This window comes from Fopius arisanus, unplaced genomic scaffold (assembly GCF_000806365.1).
Source record: "Fopius arisanus strain USDA-PBARC FA_bdor unplaced genomic scaffold, ASM80636v1 scaffold00013, whole genome shotgun sequence".
In the NCBI taxonomy this organism is placed as follows: Eukaryota; Metazoa; Arthropoda; class Insecta; order Hymenoptera; family Braconidae; genus Fopius; species Fopius arisanus.
In genome coordinates this window covers 1519582-1534291 of record NW_011887752.1, presented here as the reverse complement: position 1 = coordinate 1534291, position 14710 = coordinate 1519582, and the positions used below count along the sequence as shown (strand labels likewise).

Here is a 14710-nt window from a genome sequence, read left to right as displayed (position 1 = left end):
AAAAAAAAAGTTCTGAGGGACCCATAAATCTCCACGTTTCACACGATTCTCAATTGTTTGAATATATATTTGCGAGACAATTTTTCCCCAATTTGTTGAACAATTTTTCGAATTTACAGAAGTGAATTCATTTTTCTCATTCCGTCCATCGATTGTTTCTTCATCATACCCCCACTCCGCTCTATATGGAATGTTTTCTTTCGTCACGATTTCCTGGAATTATCGACACTCTCGCGTTTGCTGGTCTTTCCGAATTATCGACACGCTCGGGCTCGCGCTCTGCTTTATCTATACCTACGCCCTCCGAAAATTACCGACAATCTTGCCCTCGCGACCTATTTGATTCACAGGTACACCCGCAAAATTAGTTCGGCTCGGGCGGCCAGACAATTTCGCGGTTGAAGCTTCGCCATTGGCGTTAGCAATCTCCCCTATATAATCTCTGGCACGGACTCTGAAAATTATCGACACTCACGGGCTCGCGACCTGTTTTACTTACACGTACGAGCTCTCTGGGCGTAGTTCCGTAGCCGCCGCAATGAATCACTCGCCAAAGCCCTTCCATAAGCCCTAGCAATCTCCCCTATAATCTCTGTTTCTATGGTTCATGTAATGCTTGTAGCGTAGCACGTGGATTGTACAGTCTATGAATAAGAAAGTTATTGATGCATTAACGTTCAGATATAAAGGTGATTCAATTTTTCTTATTTTACATTCATTTGCATAATTTTATTGTTACAATGGCTACAGTAGTTAATTATAACTGTCATTAATTTTGTTTAATTGAAGTTTGTTTGTGAACAGCAGTAATCTAATTATTCTAACGGCATGCTTCATCCATCGAGATACGTCTTTAAAAGCTTGAACTTACAGGATATGTTGTGTTTATTAATCATTTTTAGATGGTGCAACAGAATTTCCCACGAGGTGGTAAGAAACCCTTGAAGAAAAATCTGCCAAATTATGTAAGTCATAAAGAGAAGAGAAACACTTTTTGCACACCGAAGTTACGATCGCCAGGCTATGCATTCCGAATTTCCCCTATTAATGTGACATTGTTCGACATTAAGAGAAACACTTTTTGCACTGCAATTATCCAGTTGCCAAATTTTTTGGAAAATAGCCAGTTTTCTCGAGAAAGAGTGATTGAATCTGAAAGCACCATACTTTTCATTGAAACAAATTGTTTACATTTTTTATGAGATCGCAGTCCCCGGGAATAATATGGAAAATAATATGATACCATTCGCGGAATAATATGATACAATTCGCTACTTCTCTACTAAATTGGAAGACTGATCCTACAGTATACCACTATAAAATCTGATATGAAATTATTTTTTTTTAAAGCAATAATAAATTATATTTGTTTTTGACAAAATACTCGTCATATCTAATTTAGATATAGATAAGCTAGCATTTAGAAAATACCGTCGGATAAGTAATTGCAATTCTTCTTTCTTTAGGCATTGCTGCAAGCTTCAAAGTTGAAATCACAAAAGTCTAAGATGAAAAAACGTAAAGGTGAAGATGCACAATTGAAAACAGGCATTATAGCAAGAGCTGCGCTGAACTTAACGTATGGCACTTTGACACAAGGAATGATATTGCTGGGTCGAGTGCAGCGTTCTTCCCAGTATGATGTGACGATTTCACTCCCAGGGCGGTTGAGTGGATTGTTACAAATCACAGACATAAGTGAGGCTTATACAAACCTTCTTCAAAATCTCGTCTCCTCACAACTTCCTCCACCGGATTTCAAACCACTCTCCGATCTTTACAAACGAGGAAATTATCTAGTTTGTTATGTAAAAGTGATTGATGTACAAAGTAAACATAGAGTTATCCTCTCAGTTCAACCAGAGATGATTAATTTAAATTTTGATTCTGGTAAATTGGCGCCAGGATCTAGAATAGCGTGTTCTATTAGTTGTGTCGAGGATCATGGATACGTGGTGGATACTGGAAATAAGAATCTTCGAGGATTTCTGAGCAAGAACGATGTCAAAGTGGGAGTTAAATACTGTGAGTATTCTGAAATCAATAGATGAATATATGGGTAGCGAAGTAACGCAAGGATTGGAATTTTCTTTTGAGCCCGTTTATCTATTAATTTTTTCACATTCGAGATATGTTGAAGAGGCATGAAAAATCATTTTAGACAGTGTAGTGTTTGCAAAGCGATTTTCGTATAATAGCCGGTGTTATGCCTAAAGTGAATTTTTATTGTAAATGAAAACTGTAACACAAGTCTTCGGTAGAAGTAGGTTCTTGATCAGGATTTCATTATTCAATCATTAATTCAAGCGGAAGCAGGCATAGTTATTGCTTTAGGGAAATGTCAAATTAAATCGTATTCTTTAAAATTCGACGGGAATCGATTTTTCAAAATATTTTTCTCAGCAGCTGTAACGAAATTGAACCTCCAAGTCATTTTTTTAAGAATCACCTCAATTTTATACTTAGTATCAGCATTCGTTATGTTAATTCGAAATTTTGATAATTATTTCCAGATGTTGGACAACAAGTTTTCTGTGTAGTCCGCTCAACAACAACTACCGAGGGCATAACAACATTGAAACTCACAACAGATCCCAAGTTTACGAATAGTCCTTTATCATCAGAAGATCAACACTTAAATTCCCTAATTCCCGGAACTAAATTGTCTGTCGTTATAAAAAAACTTCTCCCTGATGGTCTTCATATTTCCTTCAATAAGGATAATATTGGCTACATAAACCGTCTATACCTTGAGAATCCTCTGGACACCTACGAAGAAGGTTCACAGCTTTTCGCAACGTTCCTTTACACTCTCCCCACAGTGAAATTTTCGTACTTCACCGAAATTGCGCTAGAACCCGAGTGTGCAACTCTAACAATTGGAGAAATGGAAAAAGCAAAAATTCTTTTCCATGATAGAAAAGGAATAGCCCTAAGAATCAAGAAGAATTTCCGTGGATACATGCCCTTGAAGCGTACAGGTGTTGAATTCGATCAAATTCGGGATAAATTCCCTCCAAACTCGGTCCATAAATGTAGAATATTAACATACGACAATTTTGATCGAGTTTATATATGTTCTGCTTTGAAGCATGAGCTGACCTTGGAATATAAAATCCCAGAGACTGTGACTGCGGGGGACCTTATGCCAGTCCAAATAATCCGCGAAAGCCCTAACAAATTCCTTTTTGTAAAATCTGGAAGAATCCTAGGAGATGTACCTCCCGAGCAAATTCGTGACATCGACGACGCGGTTGTTCCTCTGATCGGAAAAAAAGTTTTAGCGAGAGTTCTTTCAAGAGATAAGAATGGCGAACGTTTCAATTTCACCTTAAAGAGGTCATTAGTAGAAAGTAACCGTCCAATTCTATCAGAATTCACTCAAGCTCAAGTTGGTTCTACATATTTAGGAACGGTCATCAATAAAAGTGGAAAAGGGCTATTAATAAAATTTTATGAGGATTTGAAAGGTGTAATTCCATCGAAGGCACTACGAAATATTCCAGGAGGAATTAAAGCCTTCAGAGAGGGTCAAGTAATTGAGGTGAAAGTGGCTAATGTCATCATTCAAGAGCGCAGGTTAATCCTAGAGCTCGCCACAGCAGATAAAAAAAGGATGATATGTCCATTTGAAATAGGAGAAACGGTAGAGGGAAAAGTCATCGACTCTTCTGTAGAAGGCGTCCATATTCGCATTCTAAATCCCTCTGGAAACGATGCTATTACAGCATATTTGCCAGCAGGACATATGTCCCCTTGTGAGAAAACAGGAAAACAGATGGCTGCTCTTTCAGTTCCTGGCGATACTATGTCAGCCCTCGTCTTCTCCACAACACCAGAATTCATTTTAACGACAACTTTGAACCCTCAGAAGTGGTATACAGACATAAAAAACCTATCCGTAAGTGATTGCATTCCTTGCTCTATTACCCAAATCAATACAACAGGAATTGAAGTGCTCTTACCGGTGAAGGACTTGAAATGCTATGGAATTGTCTCACTCAATAAAATAGACAATATCAAACTGTTATTCAAACATCAAATATTGTTCGGAAAAATCACTCAAATTAATAAAAAAACTCAGGTAATTCATCTCACAACCATTTTCCACGAAGTCTGGTCTTCAGCTGTGGAAAATGATACGGACCTCATTGCTTCTGTCGACGTTCTCGCTTTATATCTTTCAAAATTAAAACAGCTAGCCTCATTCAGTTATTATAGTACTCACAAAATTTCAAAAATGAAACTGGGTCAGAAAGTGTCCGGAGTGGTTGAGACAATAACCGAAAATGGAACAGTTATCAAGTTAAATGATGGTGTCCCGGCAATCGCACGTAAAAGCCACGCTGAAAAATCGCTGAAAATTGGAGATAAAGTGAATGGCTCTATCCTCTGGATTAATTACGTGGATGAGCTTGTGGAAATTACATTAGATCCAATTTTGATGAATGCTATCAAGCCTAAGCAGAATGAAATTCCTGAAGATGCTCTTAAAAAAAAGTTGAAAGGAGAAATTGTCTTGATCAACAGGTGGTTTGTTCTGGTTGTGTTGAAAGGTTGTGGTAAAGGAAACCTCGTAGCTTTACCCACCAAAGCGCATGTTAACGATCTGACACCTGATTTGTCCAGCTATAAGATTGGAGCCAAGATAAAGTGTTACGTTATCATGAAAGATAATGAATCAGAGATTATCCCAATCGTTTATAGGAATGCTGGCTTTGTCACACCAAAACTCCATAAGTCTGGGATGGTCGATTGTCAAGTGAAGATGGACGACAATATAACACCTGGTGATGAATTCGTTGTAAGCGAAACAATACAAAAAAAAAGGAAAAGACACCTGGAAAATGTTACGGAAAAAAATAGAGCCATGAAGAAATTAAAAACTGATCCTATAACTAACTCCTCATCCCACAAAACAAAATCAATCAAAACAAAGAGAGAAATAGCACTCATAAAGTCAAAAAATGAAGAACAACAAGAAATGTTTACCTGTGCAAATGAATCAGAGGGTTTGGTAACATTCGCCTTAGCTGAGGATGCCGAAGATGCTAATAAAAAAACTGAAAATGAACAACAATCGGAGGCAGGAAAGTTGGGTATTCCAGAATGTGGTTTTGTTTGGGACTCTAAACCGGACATTTCTCCCCACCATAATAAAGAGTCCAGTGATGACGAAGACGCACAGGAAGGTCAGTTTTCCCAGAAAAGTAATAAATTAAGCTCAGCAGAACGAAAAGTATTGGAGTATCGGAGAGAAAGTGAAATTAGAAAGAGAGAGACACAATTAACCAATAATTACGTGCCTAATTCAGTGGATGAATTCAACAGACTCGTCCTGGCTAGTCCCGACAGTTCTTTTGTATGGCTACAATATATAGCATATTTTCTTCATACCACAGAAATTGAAAAAGCAAGAGCGGTCGTTAAACAGGCTTTGAAGACTATCAATTTCAGAGAGGAAAATGAGAAACTAAACATCTGGCAGGGTTGGTTAAATCTTGAATCCCGATTTGGAACTGCAGAAAGCTTGAACAGGGTTTTCCAGGAAGCTATTAAGACCAATGACTCCCAGAAGATCTATCTTCATATGTTGAAAATTCACGGAGATTCTCGGCGGATGGATGAAATAGAAAGAATTGTGAATACTATCACAAAGAAGTTTAAGAGCTCTCAGGAAGTGTGGGTTGAATGCGGAGCTATGTTGCTAAAAATGGGATTGAAGGAAAAATCTAGAGAAATAATGCAGAGGGCTATTCAGTCTCTTTCTGCAGCAGATCACGTGAATCTTATGGTAAAGTTCGCCCAATTGGAGAATAACTTTGGAGATAGCGACCGGGCGGCGACTCTGTTCGAGAAAATTTTGACATCTTATCCAAAAAGAGTTGACGTTTGGTCCATTTACGTCGACGCTTTAATCAAGTCAGATAACTATGATTCTGCAAGAAAAGTTCTAGGACGGGCTATTATCCAAACACTCTCTGCAAAAAAGATGAAAACGTTATTCGAAAAGTACATTGCTTTTGAAACAAAGTATGGAACACCTCAAAGCATCGCTCAGGCGCGTGACCTTGCGGTCCAGTATGTAGAGAATCATTGTAGTGGAGGAAATTTTGAAATCGATTAGTTAAACCCTTCAATTCCTTAGTAATTTGCATATCGGCCATTCGAGAGTGTTTACGCGTTTTTCTCGGAAGTTCTCTTCTAGAAAATTAATCGACCCGGTCATTATCAGTCCTTCTCAGAATTAATCTCATAATTCTCTGAATTCTATACTATTCTAGCTGAGCTCTTTTATTGTGACATATTTGAGTGTAACTAACGAATTTTTTACTCATTAAATTGACTTTATTTGGCCAGCACCACGCGAGTTATTATTTGATCCTTTCACACATCATCCTGTAATCCGATCGTAACTCGTCCATTCCATCAAAATATCTGCAAAATCAGATCCCTCATCCAACTATTTTATTGATTATTATTGAGTAACTGCGCACGAGTCGCTCTCATTTGGTAAATTAAATCTTTCTTTCTAATGTAAATTAAGAAATGAAACTAGTGCTATGGATTCACAATTAAATTCTTGGCCGATTGACATTAATTATCTTTCTTTCACCTCAATCTGAGGAAAGAAATGAATTTTCAAATGAGAGCAACTGGTTATGTCGCAATTTAGATATTCTCTTACTCATAAGGCGAAATTGTGGCAGTCATGAAAACTATAGATTGAAGGATCCATCGACCAATAGGAAGACGAATAAAAGATGACAAAAACGATCATTCATTGTCAATCACGTTTATAGTAAAGGAAACAACTATTTGTTTCACTATTGAACAACATACACCTATGGTAGAATTTTTCCTTGACAATGACAAGAAAACATTGCATCTATCACTCTCGAATATCAGTAATCGAGATAAAACAATCGACTGCTACTCGATAATCACAAATTTTCAAGTGATACAATATCCCTAGGCTCTTTTTTCCTCATATACTAGCACTCTTACGCGCATAATTTTTGCACATTTTTTACGATAACTAGCGCCGCCCCTTCGGCCATCTGAAGTCCATCCAACTTAATAACTTTCAAACTTATGTTGAACCTTGAAATACTGACAGACTTTAAGAAAACTAAAACAAAACTAAACTGTGTAACCTGGAGAATAATTAATTTGAAGAGAGAAGCGTCACAGTAACAAGTTAAAATCGAACTCACTTAAACTTCACTAATTTTCCAATGGTTGGGTCCTACAACCCCCACTAGTTTAAACATTGCGCACGCAACTTGATCAAGGGAAGGGAAGAGGGGAAGAACAGGGAAAGCGGTGAAAACACTGATCTCTATATATTATATTATTATATATAGAGATCAGTGGGTGAAAAGGAAAATGCGTGACATCACGTTTCCTCTATCAAGGGACTCAGGCCCTCAGCTTTCGACACAATAGACAAAGGAGACCTCACACGTGTTGAAACAAAAACTTGAGCAAAAACAGAACTGGGACTTTATGACTTAGACCGTATTGAATTGGAGTTTTATAATTTCCTTCTCGAGTTTCGGGTTTGGAGAAAATATTTATCCAACGAATTTTAAGGGTAATAAAAATGGGAAAGTTAAACTCAAGAGGTTAAGATTTATCGTTATGTGTAACGATTTTCCAACACTGGTGGTGTTGTTTTCATTGGTCATGTCCGTTGTCCATTGTATCTACTTATTTTCTGCGTATTTCGACACTGATTAAATTTTAGAATAACTTAAATTAATTTAAGTTTCGCGGACTAAGATTAATCATATATAGTGCCATCTACTGGCTATCGAGCTCAGGACGTCACAGGCCTGAATATCCGTCACTTCTACGTTTCTACTCTGGGAATTTTTTGATCTCTTAGTCGCCGTACTAACTAGAATTTTCTTTTTCCCACCCAGCCCAATTTTTCTACGTCGAGTGCCAAATGACCGCGTTGACGTTCCGCAAACGCGCTTCAAGGCCAAACCAATTGTCTCACGTATGCAATTTGCGCTATGTACTCAATACTTCAGTCCTACTGACGCCACGTGGCCGTCGTAACATGAGTAGGGCGTTGCCAGAAGTCTTTATCGTCAATCAATCGAGTATTCCTCAATTCAATCATCCTGACATTCACCCGTAGTCCAAACCAAAAACAGTTGGCCAGACACAACATCGAGAATGAACAACTACTTCGATGACTTCACTGGTGCACAGCCTTGGAACATAATTTCAAACGACAATTTGGAATTATGGATGACCGAACTGCCGCCATATCTTAAATCAATACCCATAATACAGCTCGCTATACCCGGTACGTTGAAAATAAATACTGTGATTGATTTACAAAAACAAATGTCGTAAAGAAATGAAAGCTTTATGAAATGATGAGCGGGTCAAAATGAAGCAAAACATTAATTCAAACTTTTTTATCATTTGGTATCACCAAAATACAAAATACTGTGGTAAAACGGACATTCATTGAAAATTGTTCTATTCTTAATGTTTAACATTTTTCTATGTTTAAACAAACATAAATTAAGCATTTAGCAATTACTAGGCTGACAGACTGTCAAGTGAAACTACAAAAATAGAAAAAAAACTTGAATAAAGCATGAAAATCGCTAATAATAATATATATCGTTGAATGGGCTTAAAATTATAATTACTACTTCGTTACACAATTTAATAAATCATTTTTTTTTCGAAAGCATCAATTTGAGATTCAATTTGATAATAATTAATTAATTTTGAACAAGGCGCTTATTATTTTAGATACTGATTCCGTGCTCCGGGAAATACATTCGATAGTCTCAATTGCTACTCCACTAATTTAAGTAAAAATTTCTCCATATTATTCCGCATTCACCTACCGGTATTTTGATAACGATTCAGTATGCTGCAAAATATCCTTTTTATTTTTCGTGCAAGTCGTGGAAATGATTGAATGAAATTTTTTTCAATCGATAAACGTCTGGAACACTAGAGAAATAATGAGGTCTTTCTGCTTAACGAATGAAGAATTAGATTTATTTTTCATTTTTGAACTAATGTTCCAAACAGTAGGTAAATTATTACACTGAGGAGAAAAGTTTCTTCAGCCAAGCCTATTTATTAACCAAAAGAAAATATATTTAGCATTAGTAAGTTTGGTAAATGTCTAGTTCAGGTCCACGAAACAGTTCTGGATGTTTTTCATTTGGTTGAATGGGTTTCTGTCGCCTCATTAAGGATCTGGTCACCTTTTTATCTGGAAACAACTAGTGTGGGAGATATGACATTTAATACACCGCTCTCTGCGTTATCCAGGGCCTCGGCGAGGACGTGGCAGTGTGTCCACCCCAAAACAGACCACTTGACAGCACATTTAAAGACGATGGACACACAGAAAGATGAATTTATCTAATAGTCCTGAGCACTTCACTAAAACTCTGAATTCACATCTAACCATCTACCATCGCTAAACGAACACCACGAGTGACTTATCCGCCGCTACCTTTCTGTAGCTATTCAAAGTACGGAATTAAATATCACTCACTCGTCGCGTCAACAGCGATAGCAGAAGAAAGGGGAGGTTTAAGGAATTTCAGGGACAACAGAGTTTATTTTAGGACTATTTATCGATGCATTCCCCTCCTTGTTATTTCTCTCTCTTCTCGCGAGTTGTTTTTTACGACTTGGCGAATAAGAAGGGTTTTCATTCAAAGAAATTAATGTTTCAATGATTTTTGTTTTTTAGTGGACCTGAACCATACACTTACCGTAAGTTTCATGGGAGTATTTACACAGTAATTGCTAGATTTAGGCGGGAAGGAAAAATTCTTGACAAAAGAAATTTTTTTCCCAGTGGAGAATTTTTGGCAATTTTGCGCCACCTCATACTGACCCATTTTGGTCGTCCTCCCTATTAACATTGCCAAAAAAAAACACTGAATCGACACAGAAACGTTTTCATAATACCGCAGACAATGTCTCAGTGCTGTTGTATACCCCAACTCTCAGTTATTTCTAAAGGATAAACCATCTTATTACTCGGGTAGTTCCCCAACAATTTAGAATAATTACTTTATTTCTCACGTAGTTCCCCAACAAAATACAGTATAAGAAAGACTCATTCATCAGGGGACTTACCCCAATAATCATTAAACACTTCGATAAATGAAACCCTGGGCCTTTCCCCAATGAACTCCAATTCCCCCATTGACGTCACAAACCTAGCCGTTCTAAAACCCTTGATGTCCAAAATATAGACATATTCGCCATTTTTCCTTTCTTTCCCCTTCCACTCACCAATCCGCCCTTAGTTACATTTAAATGAGGGAACTTCTATATTTTAGGTTAGAATTAGTTTAGCAAGGTTAACGAATAGATCAGAACCTCTGTACAATCCAGACGAAATTGCTCGAATCAGAGTACCTCAAGTCTCACTAGTTGTTAATCATATATACATTTTCGTGAATAAAAGTATTAGTTAATTTTAAAGTTACCTCAATGTACTTTTTATTCTACGGAATCCAACAGTGCATAATTATATACAGGATGTCCCAGAAGTAAACGCTGATCGGAAAACGACATGTATGAAAGAAAAATTAATATTCGTTGTTAATTTTTCGAATTCGCTTTAAGACAAAGCGTTGCTTGAAAAATAAACAACTATTAATGCTTCATTCGTTTCGACCACGTTGATGTTCGCGATTATTCTCGGAAAAAGAATTCTTCAAAAATTAACTTTTCAGAAGAATTTGCCGATAATTATTTTTTGGAGATATTTAATAAACTATTGGGTTTATGTTGAGAATTCGATTCCGTTGAGAAAAGGTTTTTTGCCGAAATCCTATCAACTCAATTGTTTATCGGATAATTGCAAAAACCTTTTTATTGTTCATGGTTTCCCGAAATTCGTGTGCCATGCTTTTCGCATTTGCGAGTTCATTTTTTCATTGTAAATTATCTTGTCAACGGAGAATTTTAAGGGGTTTTGTCAAAAGAACAAAATTTTATTACCAACAAAAAAGGTCTGTTTAAAGTATAGACAAAAAATGCCTCCCAACTCAACGACAACTGATTGATGAATTTCAGACGCCTCCGGGGTTCGGTCGGATCGGTGACACGAGGGTCTCCAGCGAGCTTGGGACCCCCTAAAAACCATTCGTACAGTCAACCTTCTGTAATACGCACCTCAACTTTCCGTGTCAATTTAACCAGTCACGCATCTGAACGATTTTCCGCGAGTGTCTCACCGATGCACAACGAATTGGGCTTTTAATTCACGTTAATTACTCGCTTAAACCAACGTGTCTTGCATTGAGTTTACTTTACTCAACGATTTCTCAACGTTCTTTGTGCATTATTGTATATATTTGACAAGTGATAATTAAACGCGAATTAAACGCGAACGTGTTAATTACGGGACCATGAGCATTGAACTGTTGAGGGTGGAAGTAGGCAAGTTAAACCCCAATTTTAATCATCAAAGGTATCGGGATGCGGCCAAATTCTTGATAGAACTCTTGGAAATTTCTCATAAGGAACTCAATGGAGAAACGATTTCTGAGGATAATCAAATTTCAATCATCACTGAAAAATTCTATAGAATTACTCGTTTTATCACTCGGTGTGAGGGATGTCGATGAAACCAGGACACTGAGCCCCAGCGCTTCATGCCTCTGCTTTTGACTCTTCCAGAAGGGGGCATGGATGATTTGGAGAAGTGCATTAACAACTGTATAGAGGAGAAACTATCGCTGCACTGTGAACGATGTGGAAGCGAGGGAGATTCAAACAAATTCCATATTTTGGTTGAGTTTCCACCGATTTTGACGATTGTTATCAACAGTTTCATAAAAAATATTCAAGAGCAATCATTCGTCAAAAATCAAGGCCCATTGCATTATCCTGAGATATTGAAAATTAACGTTGGAGGAAGGGAGGATGCGAATTTTTTCTTCCTTCTGATAATAATAATAATAATAATAATAATAATAATAATAATAATAATAATAATAATAATAATAATAGGAGACAATACATAATCTGCAAAAAAGAGCTGAACACACTGAGGGAGGACCTGATAAGAAAGTGGCTGAACGGAAAACAAAAGCTAGTGGCGAGGAGCAGAAATTTAACAGAATGGTGGAAGGCCATGTCCTGGTACAGGAAGAATAAGAAGAGGGCCAGGAACCCGGTTAAAAAAGAGAATTTGCTGAAACATTTCAAAGAGCTACTGAGTGCAGAAGTTGACATACAGGTGGAAGGGACGAGAGAGGAGGGAAACCCGATGGGAGAGCCGCAAGAAAACGAAATAGTGACTAAACAAACGCGAGAGGGAGAGGGAGAAACAGAGACCGAAGAGGAAGAAGAAGAGGCAGATTGGGGGGACATAGACATTGACGCACCAATACAAGAGGCCGAGCTACAACGAGCAATCAAGAACATGAGGAATGGGAAGGCAGCGGGCGTGGACCAGATACAAGCGGAATTTTTGAAGAACCTACCAAAAGAGGCAGGGAGAAAGGAACTCATGGAGATTGTGAAACAACTCTGGGATGAAGAGAAGATGATCGAGGGATGGAGAACAGCGATGATCTACCCAATATACAAAAAAGGAGACCCAAGCGAGGCAAAAAACTGCAGAGGCATCTCCCTACTGAATCTCGGCTATAAGTTGATGGCAACAATCATGGCCAAGAGGCTTGGACACTGGCTAGACATAAAGATAAAGCTGACAGAAGCGCAGTTGGGGTTTAGGAGAGGAAGAAGCACCACAGAAGGCATAATGGTGCTGAAAACACTGGTAGGGAGCGGGCTCAAGGTCAAAGGTGGAAAATTATACACCGCCTTTATAGATTTCAAAGCGGCCTTCGACAAGGTAAATAGAGAAAAACTATGGGGTAAAATGAGGAAAATGGAGGTGGGGGAAAAATTCCTGAGAATGGTCAAGTTAATCTACGAAAACACGACAAGCAAGGTGATAGCAGGAGAGCAAATGACGGAGAGCTTTCGAACGGGGCTAGGGGTAAGGCAGGGATGCCCCCTCAGCCCAATATTATTCAACATATACATCAACGATCTAGAAGAACTACTGAGAAGAAAGGGGGTTGGAGGCTCAGCGATTGGACACAAGAGAGGCAGCAAGGTATACGCAAAACTCTATGCCGACGATGCAGCACTAGTAGCAGAGGAGGGCAAGGACTTGCAGAGGATGCTGAAGACAACGGAGATATGGTCAGATGAAAACAAAATGGAGCTAAGTACTGAAAAGACTAAAATAATGGTGTTCAGGAACGGGGGAAGAAGGAGGAAAGAAGAATGGAGATACAAGGGGGAACTCCTGCAGGTAGTTAACAATTTTAAATACCTAGGAGTCTGGTTCTCCACGAGGAACCAGTTTAACACACACACTAGGAACCTGGCAGGCAAGGCAACGCAGCTGGTGAACAAGGTGTGGGGAGAGACAAGGAGAGCAAAGGTGGAGGATTTACAAAAACAATTATTCCTGATGGAAACCACGGTGAAGACAGTGGCGATGAACGGAGTCGAAATCTGGGGATGGAAAAGATGGGAAAACATTGAAAAACTACAGGGAAGGTATGTAAAATCATGCATGGGGGTAGCAAGAAACACACCGAATTACATATGGAAACTGGAATCAGGGAAGAGAAGCCTGGAAGTGGAGACAAAACGGAGGGCGCTAAGGTATTTACTCAAACTAAACAAAATGAACGACGACAGGCTAGCAAAGAAATGTATGAAAGAAGAACTAAGAGGAATAAGCAATGGAAACCCCACCGCCTGGGGAAGGATGATCCAACAGACAATGAAGGAAGCAGGGGATGGAGAACTGTTGGAGATGCTGAGAACGGACACGGAGGAAGGAAGATGGCTGGAAAGAATGACGGAAATTACGGAGATCTGGGAGCAGCAAGACACACAGGCAGACTGGGAGAAAGTGGATCGGTTCAGCTTCTGCAACTATTACCTGGACATCAAAGAAGATACAGAACTACAAGACTACTGGGGAGACAGCGAACTCAAAATTTGGCAAAAGTCAGGGTGGGCAAGATGGAGATGCGGCAATGTAACGAAAGAGGGGAAGAAAGGCTTCGCAGACCAACAATGCAGAGCCTGTAAGAGAGCTGGAAACACTTGAGCACGTAGCGGACTGCAGAGCCATTCAGGTGAGAATGAAGGAGGAGAGCCATGTCTGGTGGATGAACTGGGGATTAGAGAACAAGGACGTAAATAGGCGAGAGGCCCTACTGGACATCCTGAGGAACAAACCGACGGGAACATGGTGTACAAGGCTGCTGGAGATCGAGAAGATTCTTATCCAACGAGAAAAAGAGAGGCAGGAATACAGGGAGGAACTCACAGGAAGGCTGAACTCAAAAGATCGAAAACAGCTGGGGAGAAGGGACAACTGGCAATACTCATCTAATAGTATACTGTGAAACGAGACGGAGTGAGGGGAATACTGCACGCTACCACGTAACAGCAATTTAGCCAAAGAATTATACGTCAATACCAATATGGCAGTTTGTTTATGTAAATTTATATAGTATAGTATAGTGATATATATTTGTATAGTACACGAAGCAAGAAAGGAGGAGGTGTAAAGCTGTACTGTAACACCAAAGAAAATCAACTATTATTATTGTATTATTATTAATAATAATAATAATAATAATAATAATAATAATAA

At 38.6% G+C, this 14710-nt stretch overlaps 2 protein-coding genes across 2 annotated transcripts in view; one reads left to right on the top strand and one right to left on the bottom strand.

Annotated features, from left to right (window-relative positions):
* Vsp37A (Vacuolar protein sorting 37A) overlaps positions 1-7201 on the bottom strand; it is a 119345-nt gene extending 112144 nt beyond the window's left edge. Inside the window, exons 1-2 of the mRNA XM_011299224.1 lie at positions 6689-7201; positions 500-644 (exon numbers count right to left, since the gene is read on the bottom strand). The gene's annotated coding sequence lies outside the window, so the exon portion shown is untranslated. The remainder of the gene's footprint in view (positions 1-499; positions 645-6688) is intronic.
* Rrp5 (Ribosomal RNA Processing 5) lies at positions 609-6362 on the top strand. Its single transcript, XM_011299225.1, has 4 exons — positions 609-689; positions 903-965; positions 1467-2025; positions 2514-6362. Exons 2-4 carry the CDS (start codon positions 903-905, stop codon positions 6125-6127), a joined length of 4236 nt encoding a protein of 1411 aa, XP_011297527.1. The 5' UTR covers positions 609-689; the 3' UTR covers positions 6128-6362.
* Positions 7202-14710: the final 7509 nt, after the last annotated feature.